We start from the raw sequence: 13,095 nt of genomic DNA, 5'->3' as shown, positions 1-13,095 counted from the left end.
CACATGCCTTTTGGCGAACACCAAACGTGTTTGCTTATTTTTTTCTTTAAGCAATGGCTTTTTTTCTGGCCACTCTTCCGTAAAGCCCAGCTCTGTGGAGTGTATGGCTTAAAGTGGTCCTATGGACAGATACTACAATCTCCCCTGTGGAGCTTTGCAGCCCCCTCTGGGTTATCTTTGGTCTCTTTGTTGCCTCTCTGATAAAGGTTCTCCTTGCCTGGTCCGTGAGTTTTTGTGGGCTGCCCTCTTGGCAGTTTTGTTGTGGTGTCATATTCTTTCCAATTTTTAATAATGAATTTAATGGTGCTCCGTGGGATGTTCAACGTTTCGGATATTTTTTCATAACTCAATCCTGATCTGTACTTCTCCACAATGTTGTCCCTGACCTGTTTGGAGAGCTCCTTGGTCTTTATGGTGCTGCTTGCTTGGTGGTGCCCCTTGCTTAGTGGTGTTGCGAACTCTGGGGCCTTTCAGAACAGGCGTAGAAATATATATATACACACTGAAATCATGTGACAGATCATGTGACACTTAAATAAAGTCCACCTGTAGACAGTCTAACTAATTATGTGACTTCTGAAGGTAATTGGTTGCACCAGATCTTATTTAGGGGCTTCATAGCAAAGGGGGTGAATACATATGCACGCACCACTTTTCCGTTTTTAAATTTTTTGAAACAAGTAATTTATTTCATTTCACTTCACCAATTTGACCTATTTTGTGTATGTCCCATTACATGAAATACAAAAATAAAAATCAATTTAAATTTTAGGTTGTTATGCAACAAAATAGGAAAAACGCCAAGGGGGATGCATGCTTTTGCAAGGCACTGTACGTATCCCCAGTTAGCCGCAATGTGGTTTTGTCCATTGATGACTTAAATACCATAAAACCAAGATGTAGCTCTGTTGCAATTTTTTTATAACAGGCAATGGAGTTGAGATATCTGGAATGTGACATTTTCCTCTCACAAAGAAGCACTTTGCATGAGCAAGCTACCTATAACATTTTCAATATGTAATGGCATGTGATCCAAGGCAATGTCCAAATGCTGCAAAATTGCAACATAAATCATGAGCTGCAGTGTTCAGAAATCACCGTGGATAAAGTACCATCCCACCTATATAAAATAAGCAAAGTGTTACTCTGTGGGAAGAAAATGTCACCCATAAAGTGTTAAACTATGAAGTGTTAAAGGTTCAATGCAGCCACTCAATATCAAATCGTTTCTGTGATTGTTTTCAATTAAAATGGTCAAAAAGAAACAAAAATAGCTTATTAGAAAATAGCAATTTCTCAAGCAAGAATTTTGCTAGGACTGTCTGGAAGTGTTTGTGGGAAGGGGAAAACTACAAAAAACTACAAAATGGTGTTTTTGCTGTTAATGGCAGAGAGGTTTGGAACTCTCTTTCTTATTGGTCAAAAAAATAATTTACCGCATGGTGATATCACCATGGAAGGCCAAAACTCCCTCTCACCAAAACAGGCTGAAATTTGAGTAATTTCAAACAGCTCAACACAGCTCTTACACTACAATTATCACAATTTCACAGTATTATTCTAACCTCACAGTTTGGAAATATATATAGAACACGGGAAAAATCTAGACTTTGACTACAGTGGGCCTTTAAAGTTTTATACACTAGCATTGCACAAAATTATCTGAATGGTTCTTTTATCACCAAAACTGAAGCCATTTCCCATTGGGTTATTTACCTAATACGTAGGCGGGTAGCCTAGTGGTTAGAGCGTTGGGCCAGTAACCAAAAGGTTGCTGGATTGAGTCCCCGAGCTGACAAGGTACAAATCTGTCATTCTGCCCCTGAACAAGGCAGTTAACCCACTGTTCTCCAGTAGGCTGTCATTGTAAATAAGAACTTGTTCTTAACTGACTTAAGACTACTTAAATTTAAAAAATGTTTTCCTATTTTGTATTCACAATGTTAAATGTCAAAATTATGTATCTAAAAAAAACATGACAATAAGTAGAAGTTATGGTTCCTGGTTTTTGACAGGAAAGGACCCGACTTATACAATGAAAACGGTATAAAATGAATTATAATGTGAATGATATTTGTTTGGCTTCATTCATAAACATCTAGAGGACAACTTGCTATCATCTTCATCAAAATTGTAATAAATTGCACCTTAATAAATTGCGATACTATGGGTGTCATTGACAAAAACATATAGACACAATCATGCTCGCATAGTGTCCCACACCTGGGCCCGGTATCAATCTGATCGCGGGTTATAGGCATTGACGAAAACATATTGACACTATCATGCTTGAATACATTAGTATTCCACACCTTGGGACACTATGCTATTTTTCCGATTGAGACAACACTAACAGCACTTACCGTGAATAAGATCTCCGTGAATGTGGGAACATTTCCTTTAAAAGCTACAATAGCTATAACCCGTGATCATATTGAATCCCTACCGTTATCTTCACGAAATAAATAAAAATAATAATGACAACTTAATTAAAGGAGATTTTCACTGTTTTCAGACTTACCTCTATTTTTTCCACTTACTCTGAAAGTAGTCTACGGAGCCAGAGAAGCTGTCATCCACAGCTTTGATTTGTTTAAATAGCCACTACTAACAATGGGATTGATAGGGGCTTTGCTCACCATGTTCAACATTGCACGACAAAATCAACTCAAATACCTTCAAATCAGTGGTGCGAAGGTGAACGGCAAGGCACTGGAGTGACAAACCACCCTTGCTGTCTTTTTCTGGCTGGTTCCCTCTCTCCACTGGTATTCTCTCTGACCCTATTACTGGGGCTAAGTCACTGACTTCCCATGCCGTCCCTAGGAGGGGTCTAGCTTTTTTCACTATACTCGACGTCATCTTCCTGTCCGGTTTTGCACCCCTTGGGCTCGTCCGGTGCGGGAGATATTTTTGGGCAATACTCCGCCTTGTCTCAGGGCAGTAAGTCGGTGGTCTGTTTATATCCCTCTGGTGGTGTGGGGGCTTTGGCAAAGTGGGTGGGGTTATATCCTGCCTTGTTGGCCCTGTCCGGGGGTATCGTAGGTATCGTGTCCCCCCATCTCAGTCTCCAGTATCTATGCTGCAATAGTCTTTGTGCCGGGGGGCTAGGGTCAGTCTGTCCTATCTAGTGTAATTCTCCTGTCTTATCTGGTGTCCTGTGTGATCTTAAGTATGCTCCCTCTAATTCTCCAATCTTTCTTTGCTTTCTCCCCTCCCGGAGAACCTGAGCCCTAGGACCATGCCTCACAACTAACTGTCCTGGCGACTCCTGGCTGTCCCCGTCCCCAGTCCACCTGGTTGTGCTGCTGATCCAGTTTCTGCTGTTCTGCCTGGAACCCTGACCTGTTTAGCGAACCGGTTACCTGATGCCGGACCTGCTCTTTCAACCCTCTCGACCTGTCTCAACCTGTGAATGCTCGAGCATGAAAAGCCAACTGACATTTATTTCTGAGGTGCTGACCTGTTGCATCCTCTATAACCACTGTGATTAATATTTAACCCTGCTGGTAATCTATGAACGTTTTAACATCTTGAAGAACGATCTGGCCTTAACGGCCATGTATTCTCATAATCTCCACCCGGCACAGTCAGAAGAGCACTGGCCACCCCTCAAAGCCTGGTTCCTCTCTATGTTTCTTCCTAGGTTCATGCTTTTACATCAGCATTGCTTGCTTTTGGGGTTTTAGGCTGGGTTTCTGTATATACACTTTTTGACATCTGCTAATGTAAAAAGGGCTTTATAAATATATTTGATTGATTGAAGTTACTTAGAGGTGATTTTGCAACAAATTCTGAACATAGTGAGCTTTCCCCTATCATTCCTTTTACTTTTTGGTTAGCAGTGGCTGAAGTTGATCAAGTTAGCAGTGGTTGAAATAAATCTGATGTCTCTCCTGGCCTATAAAGTACTTGCACGGTACTGTACGTGGAAAAATTGAGGCAGGTCCCAAAAAAAGTGAAGATATAATTTAAGTAGACCCAATAACATAAACCAATTGGAATTTGGATGTCGGTTGGATACAAATGTAAAGTATGCCATGCGCATGCCCATACTGTACACATCACTATTGTTACCTCTTTATAAGTCCTCATGCAGGTTGGCTAACATTGTAACAGTTGTCTATTCAGCAGGATAACAACTATACAAACACAATGTTTGTGTTTGTATTCTGAGATTGCTGAATTTGGTGCTCATATTCGGAAATACAATGTGTGTTGGCCACACAATCAGGGATGCAAATTACCTTAAACCAAAAGGTACACCTCTTGATCCCAGAGGTCAATGTCACACTGTAGCAAGTGTATATTCAACAGGTTATCATTATATTGGACTGTATTATGCCTTGGGCTGCCCTTTCCAACTTCCAACTCATCTATCAACATACATAAACATTTTTCTCTCTGACAGTGGACTATCAAACTGTATCTTACTTCAAAATACATATAAGTACTTATGTAACCCACAGTGCATCAGTGATTTGGCATTTGACACTGATTTCAATTGAAGTTCTCGGAGCAACACTTTTCCAGTCAGCAGACTCTTTGGCATCCAGTTCAATAGAGTATTTTCCATGGACATCAGACCTATGAGTCAGAAGAGGACAGTAGATTATTATGATATGGATCATACTGTATGTGTACGCCATGAGTACGCCATGAGTACATTTCCAAGAAAGAAATGCCATTTAGCAGACACTTTTATCCAAAGCATACATAAATTGTTTATGGGTTATAATTGCCTTGCTCAGGAGTAGAACGACAGATTTTTAGCTTGGCAGCTCGGGGATTTGTCCAGCAACCATTTGTTACTGGCCCAACGCTCTAACCACTAGGCCCACTGTCCTGGTGTTCAAAGCACAATGCTCTACCAACTAAGCTACAGAGGCCCACATTACCAATGTGCTATAGAGCTTGTTACTAAAAACCTTTCTTGTCCTTACACACTTCTTGTACTGCAGACCTGGGTAAAATATATAATGTCAAATATTTTCAAATACATTCAAATACATTTCATTTGGTTGAGTACAATGAAACCAACGCAACAGTAAAAGAAGTGCACCACACAAACAAAATATTTCTGATTAACATATATTTTAAAGTATTTCGACCTATGTATTTGACACAAGTCTGGTTTATTGGTTGTGCATTTTTCAGCTCTTGTTTTTGCTTGTTTAAGTTGACATTTTAGTCATTTAGCAGACACTTTTATCCAGAGCAGCTTAGTTAGTGCATTTCTTAAAGGCCCAATGCAGCTGTTAATTTATCAATATCAAATAGTTTCTGGGTAGCAATTAAGTACCTTACTGTAATAGATTTCCATTAAAATGGGAAAAAAATTGCTTTTTAGTAAAAAAAAGCTTCTCAACCAAAGATTTGCTAGGTCTGGGAGTGGTCTGAGTGGGGAGGGGAAAACTGAAAACTAGCTGTCACTGGCACAGAGGTTTGGGACTTTCTTTGTTATTGGTCAATTCACCGCATGGTGATGTCACCATTAAAACCGAAACTCCCGCCCATGCAAACCTGCTGATAATATGGTCATGTGTAGATTGTATTTTCAACCAGCAACTTTCAGATACAGTGCGGGTAGTCTGTGCGGGTAGGCTAGTCTACATGAGGAGATTATTATGTGTAAGAGCGAGAATATGTGTATTTGTCAAATGGCAGTCAAGCATCGATCATCATGTCACCAGAATAAGATTTGTAAGTCGCTCTGGATAAGAGCGTCTGCTAAATGACTTAAATGTAAATGTAAATGTAAGACATTCGATATACATTGTAAAGGAGCATCAAGATCAATGTGCACTTTCACCACCATGTGAAGTTCATCATCACTTATTATCTGTAGCCTAATAAACTGCATGGTTTACCGAGTCGTAGTGGGAGGACCACCCACTATATCATCGCGTGACTCCAAGTTTACTTCGATATGATGGTTATTATATCGATACATGTGCATAAAGGTGTTTCCACCACCATTTCTCGCATGATACATTTTACAGACAAAATAATTCCCAGGTCGAACAAACAAACGATCTGTCGGCATTTATAAAATTGTATCGAAACTGTTTCCATCACAGCTGTCGTGTTTTTTAAAATACGGTATGACTTTAGTCGTATAAAAAACGGTGGATGGAAACATGGTTACTGTAAGCAAATATTTCCTCAATAAGTAGCAGAGTCAGTGCTTGTCCTGAGTAGTGGTATTGAACAGCTTAAGGTCTGGTATACAGATGAATAAATATTTTTTACTGCATTAAATTAAAATGAGAAATGTCATGCATTATCATCATCTACAGGGAAATGAAATGATTTTGTGTCTGCCAATCTCTCACTGATTTTGTCTCAGGCGAGTGCAGCATGCCGTGCAGTAATGCTTGTACAAAATAAACTGCATCTGTATTCATAGAAGGATCTGGTAGTGGAGCCATCAAAAAAGTGCTGATGAGAGGAACTATCACTTACCAGGTAATACCATCACAAATAGCCACGCTCGTCCAGTCCTTTGGCTGTCACTGGGTTCCATTTTGCAGTGGGCTTATTGCTGTTATGGCCTGTTTTCGAGGAAACAAATAAAACAATATAGATACAGATGAACTCAATGCAAAAACACATGGATTTTTTTATTTTTTTTTATGTACAGAGCAAATTTTGGGCAGATGTCAGAATTTAAAATATTTGGATGCTTTAATATTTTTGCTTTATTAGAGTTGTAATTTTACTGTTGAGACCACTTGTACAGTACGAGGAGAACATTTTTGGAACAGTGTACGTTTTGGAACAGTGTACTGTACATGAATGTCCGTAGGTGTTTTTACAAGCCGCTGTGACTGTCCAAGCTTACCTGCATCAGGCCGGGTTTTGGATGGGTCTAGCATGGAGTGTGTGTTTGCGGGGTGCAGGTGGTGGCTGGGGTGTTCTCGGGGCTCCGTCGGTGCTCGGGGCACAATAGCCGAGAGTAGGAGGGGTCGCTGGTGATGGTACTTAAGTCTGTACGTGTCCGTCATGCAATTGTCCACGCTGAAGTACGTGGTGAGGGAAACCCCTTGGGTTGCCGCTGACTCGGCTCCAGGTGGCCTGCAGATGGGCAGCCTCTCTTCACTTTCGCCCGACGACGGGTTACTCCTCTCTGGGTCCGAGCCCGACTTGGAGCTGGCACCCGACGAGGGCCTCTGCAGAGGGCCATTGGATTCCGACCTCCGGTTGGGGCTGGGGGAATGTGAGGCCGGAGTGGGCCAGACGCTGGGCCGGGGGCTGGTCTGGGAGGGCTCCTGGAGTAGCCTGGGATGGAAGCAGTTGCGGCCAACATCCCCCTGGTGAGGGGAAGCTTGCTGGGCGGCTTTGGGGTGAGGCAGTGGTGGTGTGGCGGGCTGATGTTGAGATGAGGGCTCTTCAAGTTCGATATGGGGGGGCTGGTGGAAGGCCAGGTGGTGGGGGGGACATGGCGACTCGGACAGAAGGGGCTTGCTGTTGCTCGAGCGGTAGGCACTGTCCTCTGGTTCCGAGAGATTCCCAGACAGGTTGTCGGGGCTGTTCCACTCCGAGCTGCTGGGTTTACCCAAGCGCCGCAGGGCGGGGCTATCGCCATGGTGACCACCTCTGTTGTTGTTACTCATCTCTGGTGATTCCATCATGTGACTGCTCCTGTTGTCTGAGGAGCTAGCATCCCTCTCTGGACCAGCTCCTTTCTTAGAACTACCGGGGCTGTATCTACATTTTCGTCTGTAGAATAGAACACAATATACTTTTTAAGTGCACAAAATATGGATGTACACATTGACAATTAACAACATTAAACGTATCAACATAACATTACCTTGAACTTGGACTACTTTTCAGGAGATGTGGAACTTGATGGTCACAGTTCTTTCCCTGAGATGTCAGTTGATGTTTGCCTAGAAGAAAAATAGACACAGCTGAAATTAACACAATCACTGCTTAGGACAAAATGAAAATGAAACCCCAAAATTATGCAATCACCAACATTTTATGGAGTTATTTATTTACATTATTTATAAAGTCTGGATAGTTTTCCCCCCACGATAAATCTTGATATTTTGTCCAGAAGGGTAAAGTAATACACCTTGGGGGTGATTCCATTGAATAAATTAAATCAACAGTTAATCAGGTCTGTTTATTCATGATTTATAAATTAGGAATAAGTATTTGACATTTTCATTTAAACCACCATTTTCTAGAGAGACATAGAAACTAACACCTAATCGCAGAGGAGAGAAAAAAACGAACAGAGCAACACACAGGAGAGACATTAGAGCAAGAGAGAGAAAGAAAGAAAGAGAAAGAGGGATGGACAGGCAGGTAGACAGACAGACACAGACAGAGAGAAAGAGAGAAAAAGAGTAAGAGAAATAGGGACGGGCCTATTTGTCTCACAGTGCCAGTGAGTTGGGAGAGTAAAAGCAGTTCTGTTTTTCTGATGCACGATGGCAGCACAGGGTTGATCTCCACCGCCATTGACCCTGCTGCTGGATCGACCAATCGGCAGACGGTCAGCACAGCAGGAGGCAGTATGCATGCTAAATTCATCCACTTTAAAAATAGAAGCGTCATTTTTTTCCCTTCCTGCCACTAACCTAGAGGTCCATGCAAGGATAAAACCTGTGGGAGTCGGTTTGGCTCTAGATTCACACAGGTTGACTGCAGAAGGAAGCATTGCTATAAGCTAACATATTCAGGTGAAGGGATAAAACATGTTCAACTCTATGCTCTTGCATAAAACTATGAAAGAGTGCTTGCAGCCAACACTCGATCACATGAAAATGTAAAAAAAAAGGGCCAGCACTTGATTCAGTTGCAATCAAAGCTTTGAATAGCTTAGCTTTTATATATTTTACGGGGAACATATCCTACTGGAGCACACAGCGCTCTACACATAAGCTAACATATTAACAACAATGACTAAGGCGGAAACAAGTCCAGCTGTGGCATCTGAACAAGCATTTGGGGATTACTGTCAGATTAATGAATGTGAAGGGGCTTAATGGGTGAACAGGTTAAATCAACTTTTTGGCATTCTAGAGACCAACAGTCAACCAGCGCACAATCCAAATTGACATTCTGTGTACGTTTATTCACCCATACAGCGTTTACATTTTTTATTTGTATGTGACTAAAATGTCTTCTTTAGCCTCTGAACACACATAGGATAAAACTTGACTAAAATGCCATACTCTGGCCCCTCAAATACACATAAGATACAATGGCATAGAATATCATATTCATCATCAAATACACATGGGATAAAATGTGAATAGAAGGTCATCTTTACCCTCAAACTCGCATAGGACTTGTGCATCCTGTCAAAAGATATAGCGAGCACAGAATCTACAAATCTAGAATCTAGCTATCGAGGCAGAGCGCAACAAACTCCCTCTAGGAGACAAAGTCAAGAGGGTCGAGCTTAGGCAAGGTTTAGGCAAGATTAAACCTTAAGCAAGGTTTAATCTACCTCTCAACATGGCAACAACAAATCATTGAGTCAGGATGTTACTGTATTTTTATATTTTGCCTACCCTCATTATCAGTGTGGAAAATAGTCAGAGACCTACAGTACTACACACGTCTGATAGATTTTGACGTGTCACTTACAGTACTGCTATTTACAGTAGCAACGGTAGGCCATTTGTTAGCTCGGCTCAAAATCTACTTCCACACTAGGTTTATTTTGCGATTTCTTCTCGGATATCGTCATGTTTTAAAAAAAATAGCTAGTGCAGATTAGAACGTAAGAGATTTGAAGGGCTTGATTTTGCATGACTCACCAGGGCTCTGCAGTCATGACAAAGGTCCTTTGCGTTTAGGGCCTATTGCCCCCATATTCAGTTGGCCATAATCTAGCACCATTAAATCAGGGGATCAAAATGAACAGTCCCTTAATCTGTTTTTCCTTCTTTTTTAAAGCCTATGTTTCCCTGAAATGTTGGTATGGGGGAGGGGAAGATAATACTGGTATCTCTCTTTTCAAAACACTGAGGATTTTGTCTTTGCTCGGATGTATATACAAAGTCATCTTATAATACAGTTTGACATTTTATCAAGGGTTGAACTATGATAGTGTGATGGAAATTAAGTATAACATTTCCATCACAATAGACAGAAGATACATTATGTATTGTATTGATTTAGAACTATTACTATGATTTTGCAGGTATAACGCTAAACCTTTGTAAGAACAACACAATTTTTCAAGTGTTCTGAGAGATTTGGTGTTATGAACTCTTTAGGGACAGTTTGAAATATGAAGAAAAAAAAATGACACACCCTCCCCCTCAAATCAAAAATAATGATTACCACCATAAATAACAACAACTGTAGCAACCCTGTGTTTATAAACGTGGATATCGACTTCATAAAGTTGAGGGTTTGCCGACCACAAGCTCACTCTCCCTGCCTGTATCATTACACTATGACCAGAGCTGGCTGCAGACAACGATCAGCTAGGGGGAAATCGTATTTTCCACATGTTGATGCTATATTTATAATTATATAAAATATATGCAATTAATTTTCCATCAACAGGTTTCTTGTGCCAATGCACCACACAACCAATAAGCAACATATAACTGCATACTGATTACCGACTTCGAGCGATTATCATCATGGTTTGAGTCTTCAACACCACAACCAAGAAGAGTATGTCAGTCTCGACAAAACAGAAAATACATCCCTACCTACTCAGTATTGAAGGCTTGGTTTGACAATCTCCAAATGTCATGAAACCTTTGTGTGTTTTGTAATAGATTTGTAACAGATCGAATGGCTGTTAATCAAGGAACCTACCAGGTACAACCCTAAATCCGTAAACTTGGGCACTCTCATAGATATCATCCTGACCAACCTCCCCTCTAATTACACCTCTGCTGTCTTCAACCAGGATCTCACCGATCACTGCCTCATTGCCTGCGTCCGTAAGGGGCCCGTGGTCAAACGGCCACCCCTCATCACTGTCAAACTCTCCCTAAAACACTTCTACGAGCAGTCCTTTCTAATCGACCTGGCCCGGGTATCTTGGAAGGATATTGACCTCATGGCGTTAGTAGAGGATGCCTGGTTGTTCTTTAAAAGTGTCTTCCTCTCCATTTTAAATAAGCATGCCTCGTTCAAAAAATGTAGAACTAAGAACAGATATAGCCCTTGGTTCACTCCAAACTTGACTGTCCTTGACCAGCACAAAAACATCCTGTGGCGTACTGCATTAGCATTGAATAGCCCCGGCGATATGCAACTTTTCAGGGAAGTCAGGAACCAATATACACAGTCAGTTAGGAAAGCTAAGGCTAGCTTTTTCAAACAGAAATGTGCATCCTGTAGCACTAATTACAAAAAGTTTTGGGACACGGTAGACTCCATGCAGAATAAGAGCACCTCCTCCCAGCTGCCCACTGCACTGAGGCTAGGAAATACTGTGACCACTGATTAATCTACCCCTACCAACAGCAACTTTCCCAAGCCCCCCCCCCCCGCTGCCGCCGCTTCTCCTTCACCACAATCCAGATAGCTGATGTTCTGAAAGAGCTGCAAAAGCTGGATCCCTACAAATCAGCTGGGCAAGACAATCTGGACCCTCTCTTAAAATTATCCGCCGAAATTGTTGCAACCCCTAGCCTGTTCAACCTCTTTCGTATCGTCTAAGATCCCTAAAGATTGGCAAGCTGACGCGGTCATCCCCCTCTTCAAAGGGGGAGACACACCAAAACTGTTACAGACCTATATCCATCCTGCCCTGCCTTTCTAAAGTCTTCGAAAGCCAAGTTAACAAACAGATCACCGACCATTTCGAATCCCACAATACCTTCTCCACTATGCAATCTGGTTTCCGAGCTGGTCACGGGTGCACCTCAGCCACGCTCAAGGTCCTAAATGATATCATTACCGCCATAGATAAGAGGGTTTTCATCAACCTGGCCAAGGCTTTCGACTCTGTCATTCACCGCATTCTTATCAGCAGACTCAATAGCCTTGGTTTCTCAAATGACTGGCTCGCCTGGTTCACCAACTACTTCTCAGATAGCGTTCAGTGTGGCGTATCGGAGAGCCTGTTATCCGGATCTCTGGCAGTCTCTATGGGGGTGCCACAGGGTTCAATTATCGGGCCTACTCTTTTCTCTGTATATATATCAATGATATCGCTCTTGCTGCTTGTGATTCTCTGATCCACCTCTACACAGACGACACCATTCTGTATACATCTGGCCCTTCCTTGGACACTGTGTTAACAAACTTCCAAACGAGCTTCAATGCCATACAACACTCCTTCCGTGGCCCACAACTGCTCTTAAATGCTAGTAAAACTAAATGCATGCTCTTCAAGCGATTGCTGCCCGCACCTGCCTGTCCACCTAGCATCACTACTCTGGACGGTTCTGACTTAGAATATGTGGACAATTACAAATACCTAGGTGTCTGCTTAGACTGTAAACTCTCCATCCAGACTCACATTAAGCATCTCCAATCCAAAATTAAATTTAGAAACGGCTTCCTATTTTGCAACAAAGCCTCCTTCACTCATGCTGCCAAACATACCCTAGTAAAACTGACTATCCTACCGATCCTTGACTTCGGCGATGGATGTAGTCTATCACAGTGCCATCCGTTTTGTCACCAAAGCCCCATATACTACCCACCACTGCGACCTGTATGCTCTCGTTGGCTGGCCCTCACTACATATTCGACACCGTAGCATGCGCTCCAGCAGGTATATTTCACTGGTCATCCCCAAAGCCAACACCTCTTTGGCCGACCTTTCCTTTCAGTTCTCTGCTGCCAATGACTGGAACGAATTGCAAAAATCACTAAAGCTGGAGACATATCTCCCTCACTAACTTTAAGCATCAGCTGTCAGAGCAGCTTACCGATCACTGTACCTGTACACAGCCCATCTGTAAATAGCCCACCCAACTACCTCGTTCCCATATAGTTTTTTTGTTGTTGTTTTTTTGCTCGTTTGCACCCCAGTATCTCTACTTGCACATCATCTGCACATCCATCCCTCCAGTGTTAATGCTAAATTGTAATTATTTTGCCACTATGGCCTATTTATTGTCTTTACCTCCCTAACCTTACTACATTTCCACA

The 13,095-nt window shown here is 42.0% G+C and overlaps 1 protein-coding gene across 3 annotated transcripts in view; it reads right to left on the bottom strand.

Moving 5' to 3' along the window:
* Positions 1 to 367: 367 nt before the first annotated feature.
* Positions 368 to 13,095, bottom strand: part of LOC129840917 (inactive ubiquitin carboxyl-terminal hydrolase 53-like) — a 55,694-nt gene continuing 42,966 nt past the window's right edge. For all 3 annotated transcript variants that reach the window (XM_055908949.1, XM_055908950.1, XM_055908952.1), the window contains 4 exons: positions 7,817 to 7,895; positions 6,845 to 7,722; positions 6,466 to 6,554; positions 368 to 4,587 (listed from right to left, as the gene is read on the bottom strand). In XM_055908949.1, coding sequence (XP_055764924.1) covers positions 6,478 to 6,554; positions 6,845 to 7,722; positions 7,817 to 7,895 — 1,034 coding nt within the window. In that variant the 3' untranslated portion in view covers positions 368 to 4,587; positions 6,466 to 6,477. The remainder of the gene's footprint in view (positions 4,588 to 6,465; positions 6,555 to 6,844; positions 7,723 to 7,816; positions 7,896 to 13,095) is intronic.

The sequence above is a fragment of the Salvelinus fontinalis genome, chromosome 42 (genome assembly GCF_029448725.1).
Source record: "Salvelinus fontinalis isolate EN_2023a chromosome 42, ASM2944872v1, whole genome shotgun sequence".
Classification (NCBI taxonomy): Eukaryota; Metazoa; Chordata; class Actinopteri; order Salmoniformes; family Salmonidae; genus Salvelinus; species Salvelinus fontinalis.
Note: the sequence above shows the minus strand (reverse complement) of the source record. Positions and strands in the feature narration are given on the sequence as shown.